The sequence below is a fragment of the Acomys russatus genome, chromosome 6 (genome assembly GCF_903995435.1).
Source record: "Acomys russatus chromosome 6, mAcoRus1.1, whole genome shotgun sequence".
NCBI lineage: Eukaryota > Metazoa > Chordata > Mammalia > Rodentia > Muridae > Acomys > Acomys russatus.
Genome location: NC_067142.1, coordinates 56,603,108 through 56,630,169, shown reverse-complemented (window position 1 = coordinate 56,630,169; position 27,062 = coordinate 56,603,108). Strand labels below are relative to the sequence as shown.

At 40.6% G+C, this 27,062-nt stretch overlaps 1 protein-coding gene across 5 annotated transcripts in view; it reads left to right on the top strand.

Moving 5' to 3' along the window:
• Positions 1-16,578, top strand: part of Rabgap1l (RAB GTPase activating protein 1 like) — a 583,034-nt gene extending 566,456 nt beyond the window's left edge. For all 5 annotated transcript variants that reach the window (XM_051147664.1, XM_051147665.1, XM_051147667.1 and 2 more), the window contains 5 exons: positions 5,008-5,112; positions 6,922-7,005; positions 10,449-10,520; positions 13,111-13,308; positions 15,435-16,578. In XM_051147664.1, the coding sequence (XP_051003621.1) occupies positions 5,008-5,112; positions 6,922-7,005; positions 10,449-10,520; positions 13,111-13,308; positions 15,435-15,587 (612 nt within the window). In that variant the 3' untranslated portion in view covers positions 15,588-16,578. The remainder of the gene's footprint in view (positions 1-5,007; positions 5,113-6,921; positions 7,006-10,448; positions 10,521-13,110; positions 13,309-15,434) is intronic.
• The last annotated feature ends 10,484 nt before the right edge of the window (positions 16,579-27,062 follow it).

The following is a 27,062-nucleotide window of genomic DNA, read 5'->3' as shown; positions in this document are numbered from 1 at the left end:
TATTTTTAAAGTGTTCTCACTCACTGGACCCACTAGGGTGTGGTATCAGGTTTTGTCTTTGTCTGGAAACACTGCACACACCTTTAATGTTCTGGAATGGTTATTTCTGCTTGGTGCTAATTCAACTTTTGAGGCAAGGATTATCATAGCCCTCATTTCAGAAATGGAAAAACTGGTGCACTCCAACTTGCAAAGTTATTCTTTAAAAATAGTCAATTTATTTAGAAATGAACATGAAAGTTTGTCTACTATAATCTACCCATAGGAAATAAAATGTAGAAATGAGGTTATGTCCAGCAGAGAGGAGACTGATAGCGCTTCTGTAAAATAAGTGTTTGGAATAATTTTTTAAAAAACAACATGGGTAGAATATATGCATTGCATATAAGAACATACAATGTTATAAACAAAGAGATATTGCTTCAAAAGTCATCTATCCTGCAAGAGAATCCCGTTTGTGGATTAGTTTGAAATGATTGCTATGATGAGTCTTCTGAAAAGAAGAGATACCATAAGTATCTCTACATACTGTGGGTGTTAGATCAGTTCCTTTAGAAGGGGCTCTAGGGGCGGGGGAGATGACTCATTAGGTATAGTGTTTGCAAGGCAAACATGAGAACCTGTGTTCAGATTCCTAGCACATGCGTAAAACACGTGCATCGTAGTGTGCGTCTGAACCCAGCACTGGGGGAAGGAGACAGGCAGATCAGTGGAGTTTGTTGTGCATTCACCCTAGTTAAATCGATGAGCTCTGAGGAAGAAACAAGGCATTAACTTTTGCCTCCCATACATATCCAGATGTACACACACACACACACACACACACACACACACACACACACACACATACAGTGCAGCATACCTTTGCTATCTCCGTGGTTCCCCCTGGTGTTTAAAAAAGTGATACCCTAGAACCTTTGCTTTATAGCTAATTATATAGAGTAAAGAAGAAAGACTGCTGTCTCCTAACTTCTGATTTTGCAGTCTCTGCCTCTGCAGGGGGTTTTTTTCTTGTCATGCAGCCTTTTGGCCTGCTGGTCTTCAAGGAAGTGCATCAGCCTGGGAGTTAAAAAACTGGCTTTCCTGTTCCTCCTGTTTGCCCAGGACCTTTGTTTTCAATAGATCAGAATCCAGTCTTTTAATCAAAATAGTAAACAGTAACAAACATGAAAGTGGGTTGTATGAGAGGCCATATGTAAAGTAAATAAATGCTGACTAGGTACATTTTCAAAATCAGTAATTTCTTGTCCTTGTTGCTGTAGTGCTGGTCAGGCATCCTGAATGCCCTGGACAACAAAGGCACTTCAGCTCTTCTCTTGGACGGAGGTCTCTTCTCTTCTGAAGACTCACTCCTAGACTCCTTACTAAATAAAGACACCTCACGGTCAGAAACAATCCAAGACACCTCTTCATTTCCATGCTCAGGGCCCTTTCTGCTCTCCCCTGCTTTCAAGGGACAAGGAATCAGTGCATCCCATAGACAGTATTTTTGAGTTCCTTCTGACCACAGGCCAGAAGCTACAGGTCTTGAGAGGTACATTGTTTTGTTTTGTTCTAAACTGTACAATTGGCTGAGTGAGTTCTATCAGAAACCATTATGTTAAACTCCTCATGCCTGTTACCTCAGCCTGCGATCAGGCTACTGGTAGACTTGTGGTTAAGCGGGCCGTGTAGTCCCTGTTTATGTCACAGAAGCCATCAACTGTGATCTGAACCTCAAATATCGATAATCATCATGACTGAAGATATGATAGGGTTCTACTCAGGTTATCAAATTATGATAAAGGTTTTATAATTGGGTTCAAAGGTGGAATTTGAGTAAATCTGTCTAATATTATGCTTGTTTAACATTGTAGATAATGTCTGCTTGAAACAAGGTATAAAACTGTTGGCTGTACAAAAATCTGGAAACCTATTTTTACAGGGGAATCAGGTTCAAGACCTGGCCCTAGCCAGGCGTGGTGCCACATGCCTGTAATCCCAGCACTCGGGAGGCAGAGGCAGGTGGATCGCTGTGAGTTCGAGGCCAGCCCTGGTCTACAAAGTGAGTCTAGGACAGCCAAAGCTACACAGAGAAACCATGTCTCATAAAAATTAAAAAAAACAAAACAAAACCTGGCCCTGGCCCTGGCCCTATTTTGATGAGCAGGAAAATGACTTCTACTTCACTGTAGGACATAGAGGAGACTCTTGGAGTAAAGTCTCCTAGAAGACTGTGGGACTCTTCACCTGTAGGGCACACAAGCACTTTGTTAATAGCATATATTAACACTTTGTTGATAACTAATGTAAGACCACCTATCATGGCCTCGCAGTCTCTCTTCAGTAGCGAGCATGTACATAAAAATGACAGGGTCTTCTGCATAAATATTCAGGTGTTTCTAAAAATATTTCACAAGGAAGAGCTTGTTTCTTATAGTTCCAAAACTAGAAAATGGCTGGATATGCTACAAGGTTCAAGAAGCTTCCCATTGAAGTCTACAGCATTGTTTTCATAGAAGAGTGTTCAGGTTGTCAAAAAGCTAAGTTAATCGCTCTTGAAGACATCAGGCTTTTAAAACATGTAATACTGAGTTTATACTGTGCATATTGCAAAGTGAAATTTGCTGGGTTGTGGCAAGAAGAAGCAGCTGTTGCCATATTTTTTATTGACAGAACTCAGTATTCTCAGGTAGAGCTGGACCCAGAGGGAGGCAGATTTGGTTTGTTTTTAAGAACTTGGGTATAGTTGGTTTTTTCTGATACACCATGATGTGACCACCCGGAGACTTTGAGGAGGGTCTCCTGCTTGGTGAATCACCTCAGTCATCTGGATAACAACTCTTAGAATTTAGTTTTAAGCTCTATAATCTCTGAAATTCCCACAGTTCATGAATACTTGACTACCAATTTTTGCAAATTGCATTTTTGGGTCTACCTCTAATTTTAGTATATCCATCTGCTCTTCTGATGTTTTCCCCTGACATTTAAATATTGTTTATATTTATGGATTAGTTTATGTTGCTTGTGGGGATGTGCATGCTTCACAGCATGTATATGGCGGTCAGAGGACTACTTGTGGGAGTGAGTTCTTGCTGTTTGCCATGTGAGTTCCAGGAATAGAACTCAGTTGTCAGGTTTGGTGGCCAGTGTCCTCACCCAGGAAGCCAATCACTGATCCCCTCCACCTTCAGTTTAATGCGTCAGAATAAATTTTAGAGTCTTTAAGAGATGTGGGGAGGGGTAGGGTGGGGCAAATGCTGGTGGTGGTGGTGGTAGTGGTGTGTGTGTGTGTGTGTGTGTGTGTGTGTGTGTGTGTGTGTGTGTGTGTGTGTGTATGATGTGGCCATCTTGGCCTCACATTCACTGTACAGTCAAGGGTAATCTTGAGCTTCTGACCCTCCTGCTTCCTCCTGCTGAGTAGTGGGATTGCTGGCATGCTCTCCCAACTCCCATTTATGTGGTGATAGAGACTGAACTGAGGACATTATAGATAAGACATGCTGTCTGCTGAGCCCCCACCCCTGCCACCCTGAGTCTTTAAGATGCCAAAGGAACTTTTTCACTGTAAATGCCCAGTAGTTCCGAATGCTCTGGAGACAGTTTTGGCCACTAGAATGTAGTGGGACAGGAGCTGGAGGACAGTCAGACCTGAGAAGCTAGGTTGCAGTTCTCGGCCAGTTTCCAGCAGACTACAGGCCCAGCAATTTAGACATGTGGAAAAGATGGCGAAACACAAACAGAAGCCACTTGGCTACTGTGCCAGATTACTTAGACAGTGTTTGGCTACTGTCATCTAAGACCATTTCTTCAAATAGCTGCCTCTCCTCTGCCTCAGGCTCTTCTCTGCTAAGCTCCTCCCATGGCCTTCTACCACCTCCTGTGCAAGCAGTCTGCTGTCCTAGAGCCTTAGGAAGACCCATCCATTCATCTACTAACCACTTAGGAGATTACCCCTATGCCCAGGGTGGCTGTGATGCCAGGGACACAGTGAAAAGCAAAAAGGTACAATTTCTCCTGGTGTTTTAAGCATGGTAGCAAGACCTATAAGTCCCACACACAGCTTACTACAGCACTGTGGAGTATAACAGGAGGGACAAAACAGCAGAAGCAGTTTAGATGGGAGTGAATAAGGCTGCCTTGTTCACTGTGATGTGTGTGTGGCTAGAACTAAAGAGTCAAGCTAGTACTTCAGAGCATAAAGCAGACAAGGCTAGCTATACTAAATAGATCTAGGAGAATTTTGGTTAATTTTGGTTCTAGATCCAAGTTAACAAGAAAGTACTGTCTTTGAGCTTCTCCTGGATCTTCTCGATTTCTGGTACAAACTTCATAGCCCCTCAATAGATTCTTTGTCTTAATTTCTTCTTCCTTTGCTCACACATCGATTTGAGTGATATTGTGGGCCAGTTTGCCCCATCTGGTTTTCCAATTTTCCGACCTAAATATTGTCCATAGATCGTCTGTTTGTCCTCGCTGAGCCCTCCCCATGTGCTTCTAAAACTGAAGCTTCTTTTAGAGGAAGGGTCTCCCTCCTCATCAGGTCCATCTATTCCGATCATGGATCACTCAAATCTGATTCTAAGCCGCACTTGTCATGTTAGGTACTGAACCCCAGATTGGTCTCTCCAACCCTCGGTGATATTGACTATAAAGCATTGTTCTTTTTTTTGTTTTGTTTTGTTTTGTTTTGTTTTTGTTTTTTTTTTTTTCCAGACAGGGTTTCTCTGTGTAGCCTTGGCCGTCCTGGACTCACTTTGTAGACCAGGCTGGCCTCGAACTCACAGCGATCCGCCTGCCTCTGCCTCCCGAGTGCTGGGATTAAAGGCGTGCGCCACCGCGCCCGGCAAAGCATTGTTCTATAATGATTAGGAATAATGTGAAGCAAATGGCAGCATAAAATTGGCTGGGGAAAAACCACCTCTGACGTCAGCTGGATGAGAACGGCCTGAGGTAGCCATTTGTGAGATTGGAGAAATCGTTCTGCCTCCTTCTTTACGGCTGTCTGTCATGCTTACTGACTCGCAGGCAGAAGACAAAGCTGATGTGCTGAACAAGGAGCTCCTCCTGACCAAGCAGAGGTTGGTGGAAACTGAGGAAGAGAAGAGGAAGCAAGAGGAGGAGACCGCCCAGGTGAAAGGCCCAGCAGGCTTTTGTGTATAGATACATTGACAGGAATTTGGTTAATACTTAAACAAATTTAAAAATTTATTTCCCCCCAAATCAAGGGGGATGTTAAGAAGTCATTCTGTTTGAACATCTTTTAGGAGTTTTCCTTCATTGAGATGTCTAGCAGGAATGTTGAGATTTTTCTAAATTTAGTGACTTTGAATTGTGGTCCAAGAGCATTGATGAATCTGGAAATGTTGTCATTATGTAAGATCATTAGCTCTTCTGAAGTAGTTATGAACACTGCCTGACTCTGAGGGCATTGACCTCCATCAGTAGCTTCTGCAGTGTGAAGAGGATATTATAGAATTATTCATGGCCAACATCTCCTGCTTAGAACATAACTGACTTCCACAGGGAGAAGCTTTCTAAAATCATGAGTGACTTTCTTTCTGAGCAAAACTCAGAAATGCTAAATATAAACTGAATTTATTCTCAAGAATTTCAAAGGCCTTCATCTAAGCAGCCAGAGAAAAAGTACATATGGAGAGGTGTGTCATTAGCACCTTCAAGGGCTATAAAAAGTTCTGTGATCTTCTCCATTGAAATACATTAAAAAGATGAATTCTTCATTTCAGCATCTCAAATTATGAATAGAAGAATTAATCTGTTTTTGGTTTTTTAAAAGATTTGTTTTATTTCCATGTATATGTGTCTATGTCTTTGTGAGTGTTATGTCATGTATGTGTAGGTGCCCACAGAGACCAGAAGGGGGTGCTGGATCCCTGGAGCTGGAGTTCCAGACAGTTCTGAGCCTCCTGACCTGAGTGCTAGGAACTGAACTCAGAGTCTCTACAGGAACATTATGCTCTTAACTGCTGAGCCATCTCTTTAGTCCCAGTAATTCATCTGTTTATTCTATGTATGTATTGAAAGACTCACCAGAGCTTGCTTGCTTAGTTAGTTAGTTAGTTAGTTACCTAGCTAGCTTACATTCCTGTTTGGCCAACAACTTGGCAGAATCCTAGTATCTGAGCTTTTTCATTCTTATTCTGCCTCTGACCTAGACTTATATAGATGCTAGTAAAAAAAGGGAAAAAGAAAAAGAAAATTTGGCTGTAAGTATATTTATAATGTAGCATTTCGCTGATGAATGAAGTTCCCTGTGCTATGTTACTTTTCTCCTTCTATGTGCCTCTAGTTCTTCTCAAGAGCTCTTATCTTACATCCCTTTCTGACCCCAAAGCCTCTTATCTGCAATAGCAGTGGCCATGGGGGCTGTAGACAGGAAGACCTAAGTACAGCATAGCTTTAAGAGTAGCACACTTAGAACACAGTATTGCCCTGGTGTTTTGTTGTAGACTCACAATAAAGACCGCTTCTGAACTGGCACTTACTTAGCAATATGTTTATCAAGTAGGTGGGAAGAAGAAACAGTTTTACTATGGGGCTAGGGCTACTTGTATGTCTTCTGCTTTGTAGAACAGAAAGCCTTCTCCATCATTATAAGTAGTAGGTTTTAAGTTAGGAAGCTCAGGAAGACTTGACTGTAGATGTCTATGGAAATTGATCAGCATTTTGGTGGGAGGCCTAGAGACATGGCTCAGCAGCTAAGAGCACTTGCTGCTCTTGCAGAGGATCAGAGTTCCCACCATCCAAGGTGGCTCACAACCAGCTGTCAGTCACTCAAGTCTAGGGAATCCAGCATCCTCTTCTTACCTTCACTGGTACCAACACATATGTGTGCATACCAACAAACACAGTCACAAAATTAAAATTAAAATATTTTTTAAAAAGCCAAGTTTGACTGTCCTGATATTTTATTTCTTTTAGCTAAAAGAAGTCTTCAGGAAACAACTAGAAAAGGCAGAATATGAGATAAAGAAGACTACAGCTATCATTGCTGAGTATAAACAGGTAATGTGCCCCTTGCGGGTTTATAATTTTTTTCTATAAGAGCAATTACTTTTATTTTATTTATTTATTGGTGTGTTGTTGCCAGAGATTTCTAGATTTACTGAGACCAATGTCTAACTTAACTCTCTACTCTGGAGTAGGCAATAGTTGGATTTTTCTAGCTGGTAATTTCAGAAGCCTAGTTGGCTAACATAATCTGTTGAGTTTTTTTTAGTGTTGGGGAGCTCCTATGGGATAGGCAACAGTCCCATTAGGACTCTCTTCTAGTAGGTTGCACTGGTAACATTTGCTTCTTTGCAAAGCTTAGTAACTATATTAAATGGCAGTGGCTAAGGGAATATCATATCATCTGCTCTCATGTTTCAAAGTAATGACATAACCCCCCTCCCCCAGGCTGGTTATTTAGACTTGCCCGTTGCAACCAGTACTAGCAGAACATTTTCTGTGGACCTTACAATGCCTCGTTACTAGAGAACTGTGCTGACCTGAAGGTGCTCCTAGCACCATCCCCAGGGTGTCTAGAACACCTTCACTGCAGCTCCTGCTATATCTTCATGTCCTTGTTGGGGTGGCTGGACATGCCAAGGACCCTTATCCTGTGAGACATCGAGTGGAGCACTTATGTTCTTAGATTTCTGAATTTCGTGCTATTTCTATTTTCTTGGGATGCCAACATACAAAGGATGTTGACATCTGATATGTACATTTTTATGCTGTGTTTTTATGCAAATAAGTTAAATATGTTTTATAGAAAATTAGTTACAACCAGAAAAATATGAAACAAGCCTCTCTTAATTGTACTAGCTAGAGATAATGACTGTATTGAGTATGCATCATTATATAAACAAATGCTGTATAAATAAGTATGGAAAGGGGATAAACTGTGTAATTCCTATGATGTTCCTGGAAGGATATTAGTCCATTCATATACTGGGAACATCATTTTCGTAAGGTGCCTCTGGGTCAAGATTGTAGATCCGTAGTGATAAATGCGTAAATATGCACACACATAGATACACACATACTTACATAAATGTATACATATGCATACATACATGTACACATACATACACAGAGACATGCATGTGTGTGTGTGTGCATGTATGTGCTAGTGAGTGTGTGTGTGTGAATATCCCTCCTATTCATGGAATATGAATTAGAGTGAGATTTCAGAGGTATTTTCCATGTTTTGTGATAGCTGCATGGTTTTTAATGCTTTCTGGTGGTGAATCTTGATACTTCAGGAGATCATAGCATGAAGTAATCTACTTTTCTTCTCTAGAAAATATTTTTGTTTTGTTTTTTATTGTTCTTTTGTCTTGAGTCAGTAGCCCAAGTGGCCTGAAACCCTTCATTCTTCCACTTCAGCTCCTCAGTGCTGGTATTACAAATGTACACTTTCACATCACCCTCTAACTTCTCAGAATTAAAGGGTAGTTCCTGTGCACAGACATAGGAACCCACTACATATGGACAGTGAGGAAGTATCTCTTCCTATCAGCATGTGTGCTCCCAGAGTGCGTACAGGAAGTCCTTTGTGAACATGCTAAGGTTTGACCTGTACTTCAAAGGCTAGGCAACAGTTGGCATGTGGATTTGGAGGGATGCTGGGTGGAAAATAGTGGAAAAAGGGATGGCATGGGGGTAGGTTAATGAGCAGAAAAAACATTTCATTTGGCAAGAGATTCAGATACAGAAGGGAAACAAATCCCTATGGGCCCAGGCCTGGGCTGAAGAGTTAGGGTTTGTATTATGTTTGAAACAGGCTTTTTTTTTTTTTTTTCCCTGAGCAGAAAGTGGCTGTTGGTAGATGTATTATTGTACTGTTTGGATCTAGTGAGGAATATGGAGCCAGTGGGAGAGATCCACAGGCAGGGGCACATCTCAGATTAAAAATGAGAAGAAATAGAGCTCAAAGCCAAAGTAGTAATAGTTAAAATAGGGAGACATGGAGACTGTTTGGAGTGATGGTTTGTTCTGTTTGAAAGGGCAAAGGTAGTTCTGAGATTCTTGTAGAGTGATTAGATACAAATCAGCACAGGAACAGGAAGATTGTGAGCCCTGTAACCTGACACCACATGCAAATGCATTTTAATTGCCACTGTATTCCAGATGCACAGCCATACCTAGAAGCTATGCATTCCAGATCACAGCTTTTAACATGGGCTCCTCACACTTGCTCAGAAATCCCTCTTATACATGGACCATCTTTCCATACCTTAAGTTTCAAAAATATATTAACTAGAAGAGTTGTGTTGTTTTTGTTGTTGTTGTTATTGTCGTTTGAGACAGGATTTCTCTGTGTAGCCTTGGCTGCCCTGGACTTGCTTTGTAGACTAGGCTAGCCTTGAACTTACAGAGATCCATCTGCCTCTGCTTCCCCAAGTGCTGGAATTATAGTCTTACACCACCACTCCTGACTTAACTGGAATTTTAAAAAATGTTTTTGAGGGGCTAGAGAGATGGCTCAGTATTTAGGAACACTTGTTGCTCTTACAAAGGACCTGGGTTCATTTGCCAGCACCCACATAGTGGCTCACAATCACTTCTAGAGGCTCCAATGCTTTCTTGTGAGTTCTGTATACACTGGGCACATATGTAGTACACACACATGAGTTCAGGCAAACACTGGTATACATAAAATAAGCAAATTTAGATAGGTTATACATGTTACTAGTCCAGTGTGTACTTTAAATTTTGATATCCCTTGCTTTTCATTCATATTTTAATTTGTTTCATATGTTTTAAGACTTATTTTCATTAGTTTTTATAAAAGAAAAGGTTCTTATTTCAGACAATAGATTTAGACATTCTACTTTTTAAATATTTTCACTCTGGAAAGCATTTATTTCTACTTTTTCCCAGTACTTATCAACACCTTATTTCAGAATCAGTCACTAAGTAGTTTTATTAAATGTGTGCTTCCTGCTGGCCAGGTGCGATGCAGTGCTAGACCCTGTACATCCATTGTTTTCGTTTGATTACTGCAGCACTGTAGTCATGAAAGAGCTGAAGTGTTTTACTCACTGTGACACCTAAGGAAACTGATATGATTGAAAAGATATTCTATAGCCCGGTGGGAACTGTCGCTGGTTCAGAATTCTTTTCATTGAATTCCCAGTATAACACCTTGTACAAAGTAGATTCTCAACAGAGATTCTATAAGTGATTCCATGGGTGACTTTAAATTCATTGTTCCAGCCACAGAAAGCTAGTGATAACAGGAACCCATATCTACCCTGTAACATGTCTCTCCTGATTAAGCTATGCTTCACACGTAGAGCGCTCAGGCCCTGCTCATTTCAGAAATCACCGCGTTTATGGTGCTGCTCCCTTGCAAAAGGTCTCCTGGGATCAGACGTGCTGGTATGCTTTGTGGGTTGATAAACAGTTATGTCACACTCACTGTTTTCTAGTAAAGAGACTGTCTTCTCTGCCTTTAGATCTGTTCTCAGTTAAGTACCAGACTGGAGAAACAGCAAGCAGCCAGCAAGGAGGAGCTTGAAGCAGTAAAGGTAAGAGGCAGGCTACTTCTGTGATGTGATTTCTTCCAAAGCCATCCTCAGGACCTCCTCTCCCTGTTGTATTAACATGCCAGACACTGTAGAGTCTTAGTCCCTTTCCTGCCCCAGGGATGTCTTTCCGTACATTTAGGCTGCTGTAGATGGCGTGGGACTTCATGGGCAGGTAGTAGGAAGGAGGGAGCAGGAGAGCCCGGGGTCTATGTCTTTCTTGGGTGGGAACCTGAGCTGCTCAGCAGCTCATCTGGCCTTGATTTGGGTTGTGCAGCGTCTTCCTGGCACGCTCTTTTGTTTTGTTTTGTTTTGTTTTTTGAGACAGGGTTTCTCTGTGTAGCCTTGGCTGCCCTGTACTCCCTTTGTAGACCAGGCTGGCCTCAAACGAACAGTGCTGGGATTAAAGGCATAGGCCACCACACCTGGGTCTGGCATGCTCTTAAACAGCAAACTCTACTGGCTGGAAAACACTTGTTAGTAACCAGCTGATTCAGCAAATGGTTTTTATTTTAATAATAAAATATAACATAGTAAAATATAATAAGATAAAACAAAAATTATCACATTGGAGTTGGACAAAACAAACAGAAGGAAGGCACAAGAATCAGAGACCTACTCTTCTCACACTCAGGAACCCCATAAAAACACTAAACTGGAAGCCAGTTTTTAATGATTTGTTTTTCAAGAAAATGTATACCAGCTCTCTTTACGCTGCCCCCTGGTGGGTAAAAATGATTATTCCACTTCTCCACTTGAGAAAAGGGATTGTTTGTTTCCTTAGAAATGAGTAATGGGAGCAGAAAGTCATATGAAACTCTCAAAGAACTAATAAAAATATCAATACACCAACTTGATTACTATTCTTAATAATATCAATATACAATATATTCTTAAGAATACCAATACAGTGTTAGTTTACCAGATGTCTTTCTATTTGGAAATATACAGCTTTCAGAAGTGTCTCCAGGGCAATTTAGCACTTAATGGAGTTGAAAAGTTATCTTCTCTAATCTTAAGTTTTTCTTCAAAATAGGACATTGCCTGTGTTGTAAGATAATTTTAGAGGTTAAATAATACTTAGATTAATTTGAGGGATGATATAGATCCAGTCTGTACATTTTAAGTGGGTTTTTATTACTTTATGGTACAAAACATTAATTTGAGTAGACAAATCTATCTTCAACATATAGCATAGAGCTTATGGAATGACTCCATCATGGTATAGAAGGACCTTTACACCAGGCCTCAGAGAACACTGATTTCTTACTTCTAGCTGCCATATCGCTCATACTCTGCCTGCCTGTGTCAGAATCCTTGATTTCTATGAAGATATTCCTTTTGTGGCATCCATCTATTATTTTATTTTGTTCAAGTTAATACAGTTGTTTATCTAAGAGTTGATACTCCCTGTTGTAGACCAGTTGCCTAGCAGACACAGAGGCCCCTTGTTCAATATCAAGTAAACCCCCTCCCCACCATCGTGAGACAGATGAAAGAGGCTGGGAGGCTGCTTCCATAGCTTGGTAAATTTTCATCATTTACAATCCAATAAAATGTAAGTATGAACCTTTAGGCACCAGATATTTAGTCAACAATAAAAGTGTGGCAGATATTTAGTGTATTTTATTTTGTGCCAGAACTGGATTAATTATTGCCACAGGTTGAGTAAGAGATTGAAAGTACAGTGGTTTTTCCAATGTATCCAGTGAATACCACTCAGCAATAATGGGAAGGGTAGATTCTGAACAAAAATGAGAGACACGCTGGTGGGGATTGAAGAGATCAAACCTGAAAACTTGGGCCTGAAATGAGAAACACTTGAAAATGTCAAATCCAGAATCTAATGCTCAGTTGAGTACAGGATGAGGGAGAGGCTGTGAAGACATGGCACCACAATTACTCCGCGTACATGTGAAAGGACTATGGTTATATTTTGGACACACTGAGCTTCTTTAACAGCAGGGCATCAAAATAAGTGTGTGATATACTTTATCTCTAATTCACTTTTGAGTATTTTAGTGAAGCAAGAGCAGAGCTGTCTTGAAAAGAGTTGCCTGTTTGGTGTGGTGTGCATGGCCAGCAATGGGAGCCTGTAGTTATGTTACTTTAGTCCCTTAAGGTAGTGGCTCTCAACCTTCCTAACACTGTGACCCTTCCATCCAGCTACTCATGCTGTGGTGACCACAAACATAAAAGTATTTTGTTGCTACTTTATAACTGTAATGTTGCTACTGTTATGAATCTTCATATAAATAGCTGTGTTTTCAGATGGTTTGGGGCAACTGCTGTGAAAGAGTAATTTGACACCCCCCCCCCAAAGAGGTCACGACCCACATCTTGCGAACCACAGCAGTGATTATGTTATCTTTGCTTAATGCAGAAGCGAAGGGCTTGTACAAGGAACACCTGTTCTGGGACTGGTGGTTTTTGTACTGACTGCAATCATTTGGTGACAGCCAAGTCAAACAATGCTTTCAGAGTTAGGATATATGAAAGCAATATGCTACCATTAAAAATCATGTAGCGTTTTAGGAAGTTGTTTACCTCTAAGATACAGTTTGAAGTTTGGTGTCTCTTTTGTACGTTGCAGGGTAAGATGATGGCATGCAAACACTGCAGTGACATCTTCAGCAAGGAAGGAGCCTTAAAGCCAGTGGCCGTCACCAGAGAGGTCCAGGGCATGGGAGCCGAGGATGAGAAGGACTCGCTGAAGAAGCAGCTGCGGGAGCTGGAGCTGGAACTGGCACAGACTAAACTGCAGCTGGTGGAAGCCAAGTGCAAAATTCAGGTTGGTGATGTGAGAAAAGGTCAGAAGAACACAAAACAAACAACCCCATTTTACCCTAGAGAATTGACACAGCCCCCGGGGTCACAGATGAGGTCTGCAAACCCGACATGTAGTAACAGTAAGTCATAAAACGTTTACTTTTTTAAACAATTCCAATATACAGATAGTCAAATGTTTAGATGAAGTAAATTTGACTTGTAAAGTGGCATACTTAGTTTGATATAATTATAAAATTTGGCTGAATATTTCATACTGTGGGACAAAGTTATTCTCAATGTTATTCAGAATTGATTCATACTTTAATTTTGGAATTGTCAGTTCTAAGAATGCTACTTCACATAAATACATAGTGCCAACATGTCAGAAGTATATTCCAGGCCATTTCACAAACTATAAATTCTGTTCTAAATTTTGAGACAAAATGTATTTCGTGGCTTATTTTTAATGAAACTTACCAGCAATTCAAACAGCTGATTTTTTGTAGGTTTTTTGTAGGTTTTAAAAATTGATTTTTATTTTTGCATATGGGTGTTTGCACCACATGTGTGCAGTGCCCGTGGAGGATAGAAAAGGGTATTGGGTGTCCTGGAGATGGATTTACAGATGGCTATAAACTACCATGTGGGTACTTGAAATTGAACCTGAGTCCTGTGAAAGAGTTGCCAGTGCTCTTTTCCTACTGAGCCATCTTGCCAGCTCCCAATCAACACTTTTTTAAAAGCAAACACTCTAATACAGTATAATTCAAATATATATCACTTTGATACTTATGTGCTGCAGAACGATGGAAAACAGTAAAAAATAAAAAGTTTCTATAAATAAATCACTCGGCTTCTGTAAGGACAGGAAGTTTTTTATGTACAATAAAATTGCTAGACTACATTAACATATACTAGTCTAAAATCTGAGCCAAAGTGTGTTTGAAGTAGCATTTGTTGGGCTGCCTGGCATGAGGACCTGCCATGCTAACATGTACATGTTGTGCTCAGAACCAAGGCTGAAGTTAATGTCATGAACTTACCTATGTACCATGTCAGAAACACCTCAGATTCACTACACCTCAGTTTTGAGTTAATTTCTTAACATTACCAAATTTTGTCATGACCTTCCCCATTCCCCACATTCAGTTATATGTCCTCACATGTTGGGGGGTGGTGGTCTCAGCCTCTACTTTAAGAAGCTGGACTAGCACAGGCATCGAGGCACCCACCTTTAATCTGAGCACTCAGGAGGCAGAGGCATGTGGATTTCTGAGAGTTTGAGGCTAGCCTGGGCTATGAAGTGAAGCCCTGTTCTTTCAAAAGAAGCTGGGCTTTAAAGTACTGTCCTTAGTTAGAGTCATGATGTTCCTGTTTACAGTGCATCTTGTATCCCTAATATATCCTGCACCATTGTATCATATAGTATATACATAATTTACATAATCCAAACATAATTTAAATGAACTTTTAATAATTAAAGTTATATTTCATGAGAATTTAATATGCTTTTTTTTTTTTTTTCAGTTTACCCTTCATTTGGTCACTTTGTTTGGCTGATCTGGAAATGACAGACCAAAGCCCACTGTTCCCTTCCCTTCACAAGAGGCTAACCGCATGCTTTGCTTTGGGGAGGAGTCTCAGCTGATTTTGCCAAATTCCTTCCTCCAGTCTCTCAGTGTGGATTGTAGCAATTAGAAAACTGGACCCGGTGTCTTGGTGGACCAATCTGTTTGCTTTTAACCCTTTTAGCTCCCTCACTTCTCCACCCACGCCCATGCTACATTAGTGAGCCTCCTCTGGACCCTGAATGTTCTCCAAGGCAGTTTTCGAATTGGACCTCATTTGTACTCATATTATTTGTGGTTTTAAACATGTAGTCTTCAGTTGCAACCTAAATCTAAATTTAGACCTAAATGGCAGCGAGTTGGGGGGAAATAAAATGTGGTTAATTTCACTGTTCATAGAAAGCACAGGTTCTCATTTTCATAGGTAACCGTTTTAGCTCTCAACTTTCTCTTCCATTAGGAAGCCAACAAAATGTCTCCTGGGCTTTGAGGGAGGGCTGGCTGCAGAGGCCTGGTGAATCTAAACACTATCTCTTAATTTCCTTTGACATTTATATAACCTGTGATCTTCTTCCACTAGGAACTTGAGCATCAGAGAGGAACGCTTATGAATGAAATACAAGCTGCAAAAAACTCTTGGTTTAGCAAAACCCTGAACTCTATCAAAACAGCTGCAGGCACCCAGCCCCTGCAGCCAGCACAGGCGCCTCAGCCGCCCAAGGAGAGCACATAGCTCCAGCCTCTGCCAAGCACAAGAGCACAATAATCAAACGACGGAAACCAAGAACTTTCCTGTTGTCCCTTTGAAAGAAAGCAAAGGAAACCAGAAAGCAAGATAGAATCTCTCAGTAGCTCTATCTCTTGTGTATGACATGTTTCAAAGGGATGTTATTTAAACTGGCCTGATTTATGTTGAATATCTATTTCCCAGCTTCTTCATGGAAAGCCACATTCAGATTCATCATAGTGTTACACATTGTTTTATATGCCTGAAATTTAGTTGGAAATGAGTAATCTAGAACTGAACTAAATGCTTTTGTTTAGAATTAACAACTTCATAATATTTTGATCTTACATAAAAATGGAGACATGTTAATCCAAAGTTAAAATGATAAGACCTTTGTGACAGAATTCTCTTTTTAAAGGGAAGCTAACGCTCGTTAATATTCCAGGATGATTTATATAAAGCACACTGTGGGGTGGTACATGATCACTTTACAGGTTTCACCCTGAAAGTGGCTTCCAGTGTCAGGCAGCTACCCCTATGCCAAGATAAGAGCAGGCCAGAGGTTGGCTTGAGAGTTCCCTCCAAATTACTCTGTGTTGGCTGCATTTGGGGATGGAGTATCAAGAGCTGTGGAGTAGATGGGCTACTGCACTCTAGATAAATAGAGAGTTGCAATAAATATGCAATAAAATCATTTGGCTCTGGCATGCTAGCAGATCCCTTAAGGACTCTACAGGAGGCTCAGTCTCATGATCTGCCTGTGTAAGAACACAGAGGTAGCTTGTGGCAGATGTAACCACAAAGATGGATATTGTAAGTTGCAGGCCTAGGGATCCTTCCCTGAAGAAGTCTAAAAAGGCCCATGTTCAGGCATTATACTTCGAGTGGACCAGAGATGAGTCACTGGACGATGACAAACTTGTTAAGGCAAACACCAATGTCCTGTGCTGTATGAAAGGATGTGATGTTGCCAAGGAAGTTGAGGAAAGCTTCCCAGCACCTTAGTGTTAGGCAGCTTTCCTAACTTTTCCCTTACCCCCAAAGAGTGTGCCCTGTACACCTGGGATTAAAGAGAAACAAGTGCATTTTTCACATTTTTAATTGACTAAACCTTTATAAAAATACTTAACTCATGGAAAGGTAAGGTTGTTGTCTAAAAAAATTGGTGCAAATATTTTTTCAATTATATTTGACATACCTATATAAATAACCCTTACAAGAAATTCTTTGGTAAGAACAAAATGAATTTTTCCATTTTCTAAGCTACTATGGAAGTCTCTGGTCCCTTTACAGCAACCAAACCTCTGTCAGTCATGTACATTAACATTTATTTAGATTCATTGTTAAACATACTGTTTCCAAAGTATCTTAAAGTACACAGTGCCACAGTGGGTCTCCTCTGTGCCATATGTTGTAAATGTAACAGCACTCTGAGAGAGCCCTCTCAGCCCCACCTTCAAGTTGCTCATGATAGATCCCTTCCTCTAAAATCATTTTTGAGTTCTAGTAAGTAGAATTTCTTTCATCTCCAAATGTCTGTATCATCTCAGCCCATAAAACGGATATGGTTGTTTGATATGGCACACTTACACACGATGCTCTCCATATAGAAGTTTCTCTTTTCCTTCTGACAGCCTTCATCTGTAGAGTCATCTTTTTACTAGCACTCCGGATGTCTCTGTTGCCTTCAACATTCCCTAAAATATAAAATTCCATAAAATAGAACAGCTACCGTTTCCGGCAGTCATTTAGAGCAGCTGGTTAGCTTTATTGTTACTGTGTACTTGAGTCCAGAATGCTCTGGACATGTCACGTTTTCAAATGGCCAGCAAAATTAAAGTGCACTTTTGTGAACTTCCAAATAACATTCACAGTTCTTTTTAACTCCTAAAAATAAATGCATTCCACAGAACACCTAAGTTGTCTACTTAGGTGATAAATGAAGGAAACAGAATGGCTCTAGATAAAATCTGTATCTGTTCAGGTTCATGGCCCCTTTCCTTTTTCTCTTCAAAAATAAACCACCAGGAGCATATGCTTTACGAGTTAAATGCATCTTTTGAGTTTTCATCTTGTACTTACAAAAGACACATGGCTTGGACATGTGTAGTGGTGTTCTGTCTCAACTGCCTGGCATTACACTGTCTTTGGGTTAGTAGCAGAAGTAAAGAAAATCCAAGTACTAAGTGATTTCTTGTTCACTCTTTTACCATAGCAACTCCTCAAACCACACCTTCCTCACTGTTGCTTGAGAATACCAGAATGCCAACATAAGTAACTACTCACCTTAATTTCATTTACTCTTTTATATATTTGAGAATTGCAACTTTTTTTTTTTCTTAAAATGGGTTTTACTATGTAGTCTAGGTTAGCATTGAACTTAGAACTTTCCTACCTCAGCCTTCCAAGTGCTGAGATTACAGGCAGGCACCATAACAGCTAAAATGTTTTTTTTTTAATTCCTTGTAGAAAAAAAGATAAACAAGCCCAGTATCCAAGATATTTTCACGTTTTCATCCTTCCATAAGATTTACATGATATTAAACACTCCTCAAATGCAGATGTTTCCAGCTTCTGAGAGGTGATCATTCCTCTTTTCATTGAGTTCTATAAGATACAATGAAGATTCAACCCTTGGCTTTTCTAACTTGCTGGTCTCGTTTAGTATATTCTTGAATGCAGAAAGACACTAGGCTAGATTTGGGAGTGCATATGTTTGGTGTACATCCTGAGCCAAGTCACGGTTTGGTTATTTTTAGTACCAAACATGTAACTTAATGCAAAGAAATTCTTGGTTCACTATACTTCAGTATATGAGTGCCTCCCAAAAACAGTAATGGGAAAGCCACGTAGGTCTGCAAACTGTCTTTTCACACAGTATCTATCTTTCCTCACCAGCTATTAAATTAGTAATTTCTTCTTTTTGGCTTTCTTGAATTTACCCAATAAAGTTATTTGAAAATACCCCTTCATACTGGTGGTGAAAGTTTAGTTTTTGTTTTTCTTTCATTTGTTTTAAATATTCATTTTTTCCTACAGTACATTTTTATTTTTCTCCAACCCCTACTCCACTTCAACTGTTTTCCAGTTAGTAGCTAGTGGGTTTCATATCTTAGCTAAAGTAAGACAACTGAAGCAGCATACAGGTGAGAGGGCACAGCAGATAAAAAGTTCGAGCTTTAAAGTCGTTACTGAGGTCAAGTATCAGTGTCGGTCATGGTGGTATGTACCCACAATCCCAGCACTCAGGAGGCTGAGGCACAGGCATGTGTGAAGTCGAGGCCAGCTTGGGCTACCCAGGGAGTTCCAAGCTAACCAAGGTTACATAGCAAGGCCCTGTTTTTTTGTTTGTTTGTTTTAAATAAAATATGTGGCTACTATCAGGACTGAGCTTTTGTGCAGTCTCACTGAAACCATTTCTGCTCATGAATTCACCAACCCTGTGCATCAAACATGAAGGTGGCTGTCTGTGCTTTAGGACTTCTTTAAGATCATTTTTAAAGGACCTACTTTTATCTTCTAAGAAAGACACTTAGAAAGATGATTGTATTTCATAACTTATTCTTTATAATACTCTACAATAGATGATTCTCTTGCTTTAAATCTAGCAAACGAGATAATGAACAATTCTGTTGTATGATGTGAATAGTTAGGTGTGTGTGTGCGTGTGTGTGCGTGTGTCTGTTGTGAAATTTTATAGAGTACCTGATTCTTTGGTTTACCTAGGTACCATGCAACCAAATACACGTTAGATTTCAAGACATAATGATCAAAACTGGAAGCCCAGACAGCAGCTCTGTGGCCTGTTTCCAATGACCATGCACAAAACTTTGTCTAGTCTTTGTGCTGAGAGTCACATTCAGCACATTCTTCCTTTCTCGTGGTGGCTTATATGTAATACATGCAAGGCACTTTACATTCCTACTTCCTTAAACTTTAAAGCTCTACAAACATGAGGACGCCCATGCAGACTATACCTCAACAGGTGATGATGATCTTGAATTGTAAGAAGAAAAAGTAGGTGCTTATAGAATTTTAGTGACTACAGTCAGCTTTTGTGTACCATTCTCAATCTCCTCTTTAAAAACAAACCAACTACAGCTTGAGCTTACCTCCAGTAAAGCATGCTATAAAACTGTCTCCATCAGTGTGTCCCCCTCACTCTGCCCTCATCTTTGGTTTATCATTAACTGTATTTGAAAAAAGGTTTAAGAAAACTGAATCATTGAGAAGAAGCTGTTTATTGGCATTTGATTAACATGAGACTCCTTCCACTAAACTACAACTTTGAATAACTATATTACATATGGAAAAAGATCAAAGAAACTGATTTGTGAGACTATAAATGCATCAAAAGACAACTTTCATGAAAGCACAAGAATAAAGCTGGAGATGATCCCAGAATCCATGATGTCCCAATAGCCTCCCACATTGGTTTTAATATTCTTTGCGTTTTGCATAATACATGGATTCTTTGTGCTAATTAGGGGGACAGTTTTTGTCAGCCCCATTTCTTTCTTTACAACTCCTGCCTTTCCCTTACTAAGGAGGTAGTACAAATCCTATGCTGTCTATTTTTATGAACTATGATTTTCCCCAGCATCTACAATGAAAACAGGATAGAATAAAGGAGTTGATTAGTCTGGAAAGTGCTAATTGACTATAAAATCAACACTAGCCATCAGCCTATCCCTCTGTAAACACTGACCAGTTAGTTGTTTCCGTAATGCCATGTATTATGTACAGTACACTCTATTAATGTAAATGTGATGCTTGTTAAGAAAGTGCAATTTATTGTACATTGTCCCTACAAATGTTTACTTTTATAATCGTTATGAACTTGAATTGGATTGGTATCTTGTTTAGATATGTGAATGAAACCTTGTGAATAAACAAATGTGACCAGGAAGGTAACAAGGTGGCTGTTTTGTGAGCTAGTGACGTTTTCAATGCTTTGTGTTGCCCCTTTGGTCCCATTAAACAGTAATAAACATTTGTTTTAAAGTTCGTGTGTCTGATTTTTTTTCAAGTTGACTTTATTTTGATTCATCTGACTGTAGTGTTTATATAACACTTACTGATGTTAATCAACTTAGAAAAAAAAGCATATACAAGAGTTTGCTCCAGGATGTACACAGCAAAACGACAGCCAGTGCCAATAGCCTATTGAGGACAATCAATTCTTTGGTCACAAGTAAAAGAAGTCATCACAAGCTAGTTTAATAACTGTTAAAGGCAATGAATTCATATAAAACAGGAACATCTAACCGGGAGTGGTGGCACACGCCTTTAATCCCAGCACTCGGGAGGCAGAGGCGGGCGGATCGCTGTGAGTTCGAGGCCAGCCTGGTCTACAAAGTGAGTCCAGGATGGCCAAGGCTACACAGAGAAACCCTGTCTCTAAAAAACCAAAAACAAACAAACAAACAAACAAAAACAAAAAACAAAAACAGGAACATCTATACCATGGCTCCCTAAGGACAAACAGACCTGAAGAGTTACTGAGATCCAAGCAACTGGCTCCAAAAACCACGTTAGCTTGGCTTTCCAAGTGATGATTATGTCTTTTTTTTTTCTCCAAAAACATGTTTTCTATCTTCTAAGTGCACATCCACCAAATTTTCACACCCTTTGATTAGTCAGCAGATGTGGACTAGCTACTCTGGCCTCCTAAACTCATATTTGTGCAAAATATCTGGGTCAGATAACTGCTACTCATTTTTCAATACACAAGAAATAAATTTAAATGGAATTTTGTGCAAAAACTCAACATTTGAGTTGTATGGGATACTAGAAACAAACTCATGTGCACAGGTTGTAGTGTCACTGTTTGGCATTTTTTTTTTTTTTTTTTTTTTTAATCTCAGGACACAAGGGGGGTTTGTTTGGTTTTCCTGACTTCTAAATCTACTATATCCAATCACTCAGAAGAGCAACAGGGTAAAGGTTTTCTCTTCTTTTGAGATACGGTCTCACTCTACAGCGTGAGTGACTCTACAGTGTGGTGGCTTCAATAAGAATTGCCCCCAAAGGCTCAAAGATTTGAATGCTTAGGAGGGGTGGCCTTCTTGGAGGAAGTTTGTCACTGGAAGTGGACTTTGAGGTTTCAAAAGTACAAGCCAGGCCCAGTGGCTCACTTCCTATGGCCTGTGGATCTGAATGCAGAACTCTCAGCTTCTTCTCCAGAACCACATCTGCCTGCATGCTCCAATGCTCCCTGCCATGATGACAATGGACTAAACCTCTGAGAATGTAAACACACCCTTAATTAAATGCTTTCCTTTATAATAAAGACTTGCATGGTTATGGTGTCTCCTCATAGCAATAGAACACTGACTTAGACAGTAACCAAGGCTGGTTGGCCTTAAACTTACAGCAGTCCTATTTGAGGGTTGACATTGCAGATGTGAATCACCATGCCTAAAAAGAGTTTTGTACATGGGGACTTTTGTAGACAGGTAAAGAAGCCAAAATGGTTTTGTTTTGTTGACTCTCTTAAGATGCAAGACTTGAACTATTTAAAATGTTTGTTAAAAGAAAGTGAAGGCGGGGCTGGAGAGATGGATTAGTAGTTACATTAGTGCTCTTGCAGAGGACCCTGGGTGGGTTCCCAGCACCCACATGGTGGCTCCCAACCATCTATAACTCTTAGTTCGAAGACATCTGATGCCCCTTTCTGGCCTCAACAGGCACTGCACTCACAGTACACATACATAAGTGCAGGTGAGACATTCACACATCAATAAAAGTAAATCTTTTAAAAAGAAAACGAAGTAGAAGAGAATGGGAGTCATCACCAGTCTTGTTTCGGAGAGACTAAAGGTTTGTATCTTGCTAGGTAGACGAAGTAAATAGTCCAGGGCCCAGAAACTGGCCCAGTGGGTTAAGAGAATGGTAAAACTGACAGTCATACATCTAGACCTACAGGCCAATACAAAGAAAGATGCCAAAAGACACTGGCATTGACGTAGCAATAATTAAGAAGAGGAGGTCTAGGGAAACAGAACTGTGCCCAGAACACAAGCATTTTGAATGTTAGAATTTAGAAATGAGTAATTCTGAAACATGAGGTCTAAGGTACAGTTATGGATATCTCAATAAAACCAGAACTATTTATGGTGTCTGGGAAGATACAGGCTTATAGGAAATGTGATGTTTTATTTATCTTTATTTTCTAAGTACAGTTATTAGGTATTACAGTCCCTGCTTGGACATGTGAGAACTCTATTCTGAGAATTAAAGCCTAAAAGCTAGTAAGACCTTAAAATCGGAGATTTGAAACAGAATGTAAAAACATTTTTTAAATCTAGGATTTGATTCCCACACTTCCTGGAAAAGAATGTGCCTGGTTTTCTTTCCTGTTGCTGTGAGAATATATTTTCTCCAAAGAAGAATGGGGCTTATTTGGCTCACAATTCCAGGTTACTGTCCGTTACTGCAGGAAAGTCAAAGTGGCTTTCTTGTATGGGGGAGAGATGAGCAAAATATCTACAGCTGCGCTCAAGAAAAAAATCTTTAGGTAGCAAGAAGGTATAAAGAACAGCAGAAGGCCGAGCATGGTGGTGCACATCTTTGATCCCAGCACTCATGAGGCAGAGGCAGGTGGATCTCTGTGAGTTCAAGGCCAGCCTGGTCTACAAAGTGAGTTCAGGACAGCCAAGGCTACACAGAGAAACCCTGTCTCGAAAAACAAAACAAAACAAAACAATAATAATAATAATAATAATAATAATAAATAAAATAAAATAAAGCCCTAAACAGTTAACTTTGTGTAGAAGAGAGCTTGGATAATCAAGGTAGGCATAGTTCTATTAGTTGTACTGTCTTATAAACAGGCAAGGCTGATGCCTCCAGAAGAATAGAGTTCTAACCAGCTCATTTTCTTTATTTTGAGGGTAGGAGGGAGGAGACAGGGTTTCTCTGTGTAGACCTGGCTGTCCTAGAACTCTCTTTGCAGACCAGGGTGGCCTCAAACTCAAGAGATCCACCTGCCTCTGCCTCTCAAGTGCTAGGATTAAAGGCATGTACCACCCTGCCAGCTCCAGGTCATATTAGTATTTCCTGGCTTCTTGTGGATAAACTGTGGTGCACAGTCTACCTATGATCTTCCATTCCAGCCCCTTGTCCTATGGGCTTTGGATTTGTTTAGCCAACGTCTAATATGTATATCAATTCCTTTCTCGTCCTTTTATTCTATCCTAGGATTCCACTTCTTTTGACTAATGCAGTCTAGAGGAGTTTCCCTGACATCACTTTAAAGAAACCTAAATAAAATCTGAAGAGTGAGCATTCTAGGCAGTAGACAAAGTACAGACTTGTGAGGCAAAAACAAACAAACAAACAAAAACCCCACAACTAAACAGTGTGCCCAAAAAATAACAGAAATGCCATTGTTTAGCCAGGAAGACTGTGTGGAAGGAATTATGTCTGGGCTCCAGGTGAAAGTAGTCTTGGAGGGCTTTGCCCCATAGAGACAACACTGATATCCCACTGAGAGAAGTGTCTGTGATAGACTGAGAGGAGCCTTTGGGCCCAGGATTAAGGACAAGACTCGGGACACCTGCCAAGCTATTGTATTGCAAATCCATGGACCGGAGGCAGGTAGAGAGACTAGGGATAAGGCTGCAGGGTCCGACCATGAGTGGAGCGGATTGCTTCTATCAGGTAGATGATCTGTGTCCTGGCCTGGAGACATTAAGGGATTCGCCCCACGGAACTGATACCCTGAAGGTTTAGTCTTGTTCTCTTTAACTTCCTTTCCCTCCTGTTTAGCATAGTAGGGTCGTAAGGAAGATGCCTTTGTTTAATAAATTCATAATAAAGTCTAATTGTTAAGGAACCAGAGCCAACAAGAAGGTAGGGGTGAGAGCAGATAAGAGCAAAGGGTATGGGAAGAGTTTTGAGTTTCCATACGTTTTAAGGAATAAGTCAGCAGGACTTGCACCAGCACATGATGTAAGGACTAAGATTGAAGGTTTAGTATGACTTGGGCCTACGTGAGTTGGATGGCCAAGTGATGTTTCCATAGAGTGCAATGGAGTGTTTGTTCCTTGTTTCTACCTATTGCTGGACACTTTACAAATAAAACATACGCTAACTTATAGGATCTTGCTACTTTGTGCATGTTGCCTCCAGCTACTGAACGGAGTTTAAATGATCCTCATCCACCAGCCCACTAGTGACATGGCAGGGCAACACAGTACAGAGGTTCTCCATCTTGTATCCTTGCTGAGGCCATTTAGGTTTAAGTAGAATTTGATCTCCTTGATGGAGAATCCCATGGGAAATTACCCAACTCTATTCTAGAAACCCATGGTCAAGATGCCCCAGCTAACTTGGCTTCTGGTAAACTGCCTGCTTGTGCAAACCTCCCCTTCCAGCTAACCACACTATCTATCTTAGATTTTTAAAAAACTGCTTGCTGTGCAAAACCTCCCTCTGCAACTGCTGAACTACCAGGATGTGGTTTTTGCCTTTAAAAAGTCCTTACCCTAAACACTTGGGGCTACACTACGGTCCCAAATACCTCAGTGTAGGATTAGGCGCTAGAAGAAATCATTTCAATTAGCTACTGTTATGATTAATAACAAGAAAATAAGATAAGATAATAAGATGCCAGGCAACAGGTATTATATGAGGTTTATTAAGTGAGTATGGAGAGAAATGGGGGAGGGGTACCCCAGAGAGAGACAAAGGAGAGAGAGAAAATATGAGGGTAGAGCAGGTAGAGGGGAGAGAAGGGTGAGAGAGAATAGAGAGAGACCATGTGGAGGATCTGTCTTTTATATAATACTTTGAAAAATTCCCTCCTAGGCCTTAGGAATAAACTACCAAACCAGCACACAAATGTTGTATTTACAGCTCATAGCACTGTAACCTGTACCCAAGCCAAGAAACAATACTGTTAGGTCTGTAAGAAAGCTGGGATAAGTCTCACTCAGTACCTGTGGCTCCTCCCAGCACTCCTCGGCTACCCTACCCTACCCTACCTAAACCTCTCCTCTGTGAGGCTGGGCTTCTGTTTCCCTTCCCTCAGCCTGACCTCTGAGCCTGAGCCTGAGCCTGGCAGACAGGGCTCTAGCAGGTTTGCCCTTCCCATATTTCCTTTGCCTTCATAAAAACCTTTAAACTACATCCCTAAAGCTAGCTGCCAACGTCTATTCCCTTATATGGCCACTTCCTCCTCCTGAGGCTGGCAAGGAACGCCCAGCTATCAAACTATTGAAGTCCAGCATTCAAGCCCCTCCCACCACTCCTGTTGGCTGCCTTAATTAACATGCCCAATTAAAATGTAAAATCGCATTCTAACAAGGAATGTCCCCTTTTACCTTTATATACTGTCATTTGCCTATGGGCCACATCTATCTCCTCCCTATCCAAAAACAGTCCGCTGTCTGCTAGGACAAATATCCCTTCCCTCTCTCCCTTTTTCCTTTCCCCTTCTCCTCTATCTTCTGTCTTTGTTTCTTATGCCATTTGGACCTCAGGGGGGAAAAAGTCTTTGTGCTGAGAACTTGGTCTTGGGGTGTCTTGTGCCAAGAACTTGTCCCTTCAATGTAACTCAGCCATTTTTGCTACAGGTCTCTTGTCCCGAGTAGCCTCCCTCGTTCCTAGGCACCTCTCTTGCTCTCCCTCTCTCCTCTAATGATGCGATTTAGTCAGCTGGCCATGTTAGGCCTGGGCTCTCCGCCTCTGTCTGCTTTTTCACTCATATATACAATAAAAATCTCCATACTTTAGCAGTAGTCATACTCTCTTCCTTTTGTTTTTTCAATCAATACCCAAGCCTCAAAAGGCAGTACTTTTTTGTCATTGTCCGCTCCCGAAAAGGCTTTCATTTTTAATGCTGCCGGCCATGGGACTGGTGGGGTTTGAGACTTTAAGTTGTAACTAAACACTATGTAGTTTGTGCAAGTTTGCGAGAGAAATTCACGCATGCAGTAATGTCTAGATATATTACTGAAAATTCTAGTATGACAGCACTTTCCTTCTGGCTTGCTGCTGATTCTAATTGCTTCCCTAAGCATCTATAAAGCCGACAGCAGATTGCCTGGCCTCCCAATAAGGACCGTTTATGTTTTCAGGTGTGTTGTAGACGTCTTTATGTTGTCAGAAATTAAAATAATTTGAAAAGCGGTATGCGCAGGGACTTATCTGGGATGCTACAACCAGAAGTTTAAGAACGTCTCCACGTTCCTTATGTGGGATCACTTACTCCTAACCATGTTGAAAACTACAAAGTAACTTAACTGTTAGTAGAGAGCGAAGGCACTGGGAAATCTGGTATCAAGAGCTAGCTCAAAAAGGTGCCGCAGAATCAAAATTTCTGCCATTGAAGACGTACAACCATTCTGCCTAAAAGCCTGTCGCATGGCCACTGCAACCTTTCTAAGTGACGAGATGGCGCCACGTCAGAGATGCTAGGCGCAGGACCTCTCCAGAATCCCAATACCCACTTAAAAACCAGTCAGTGTTCTCTTC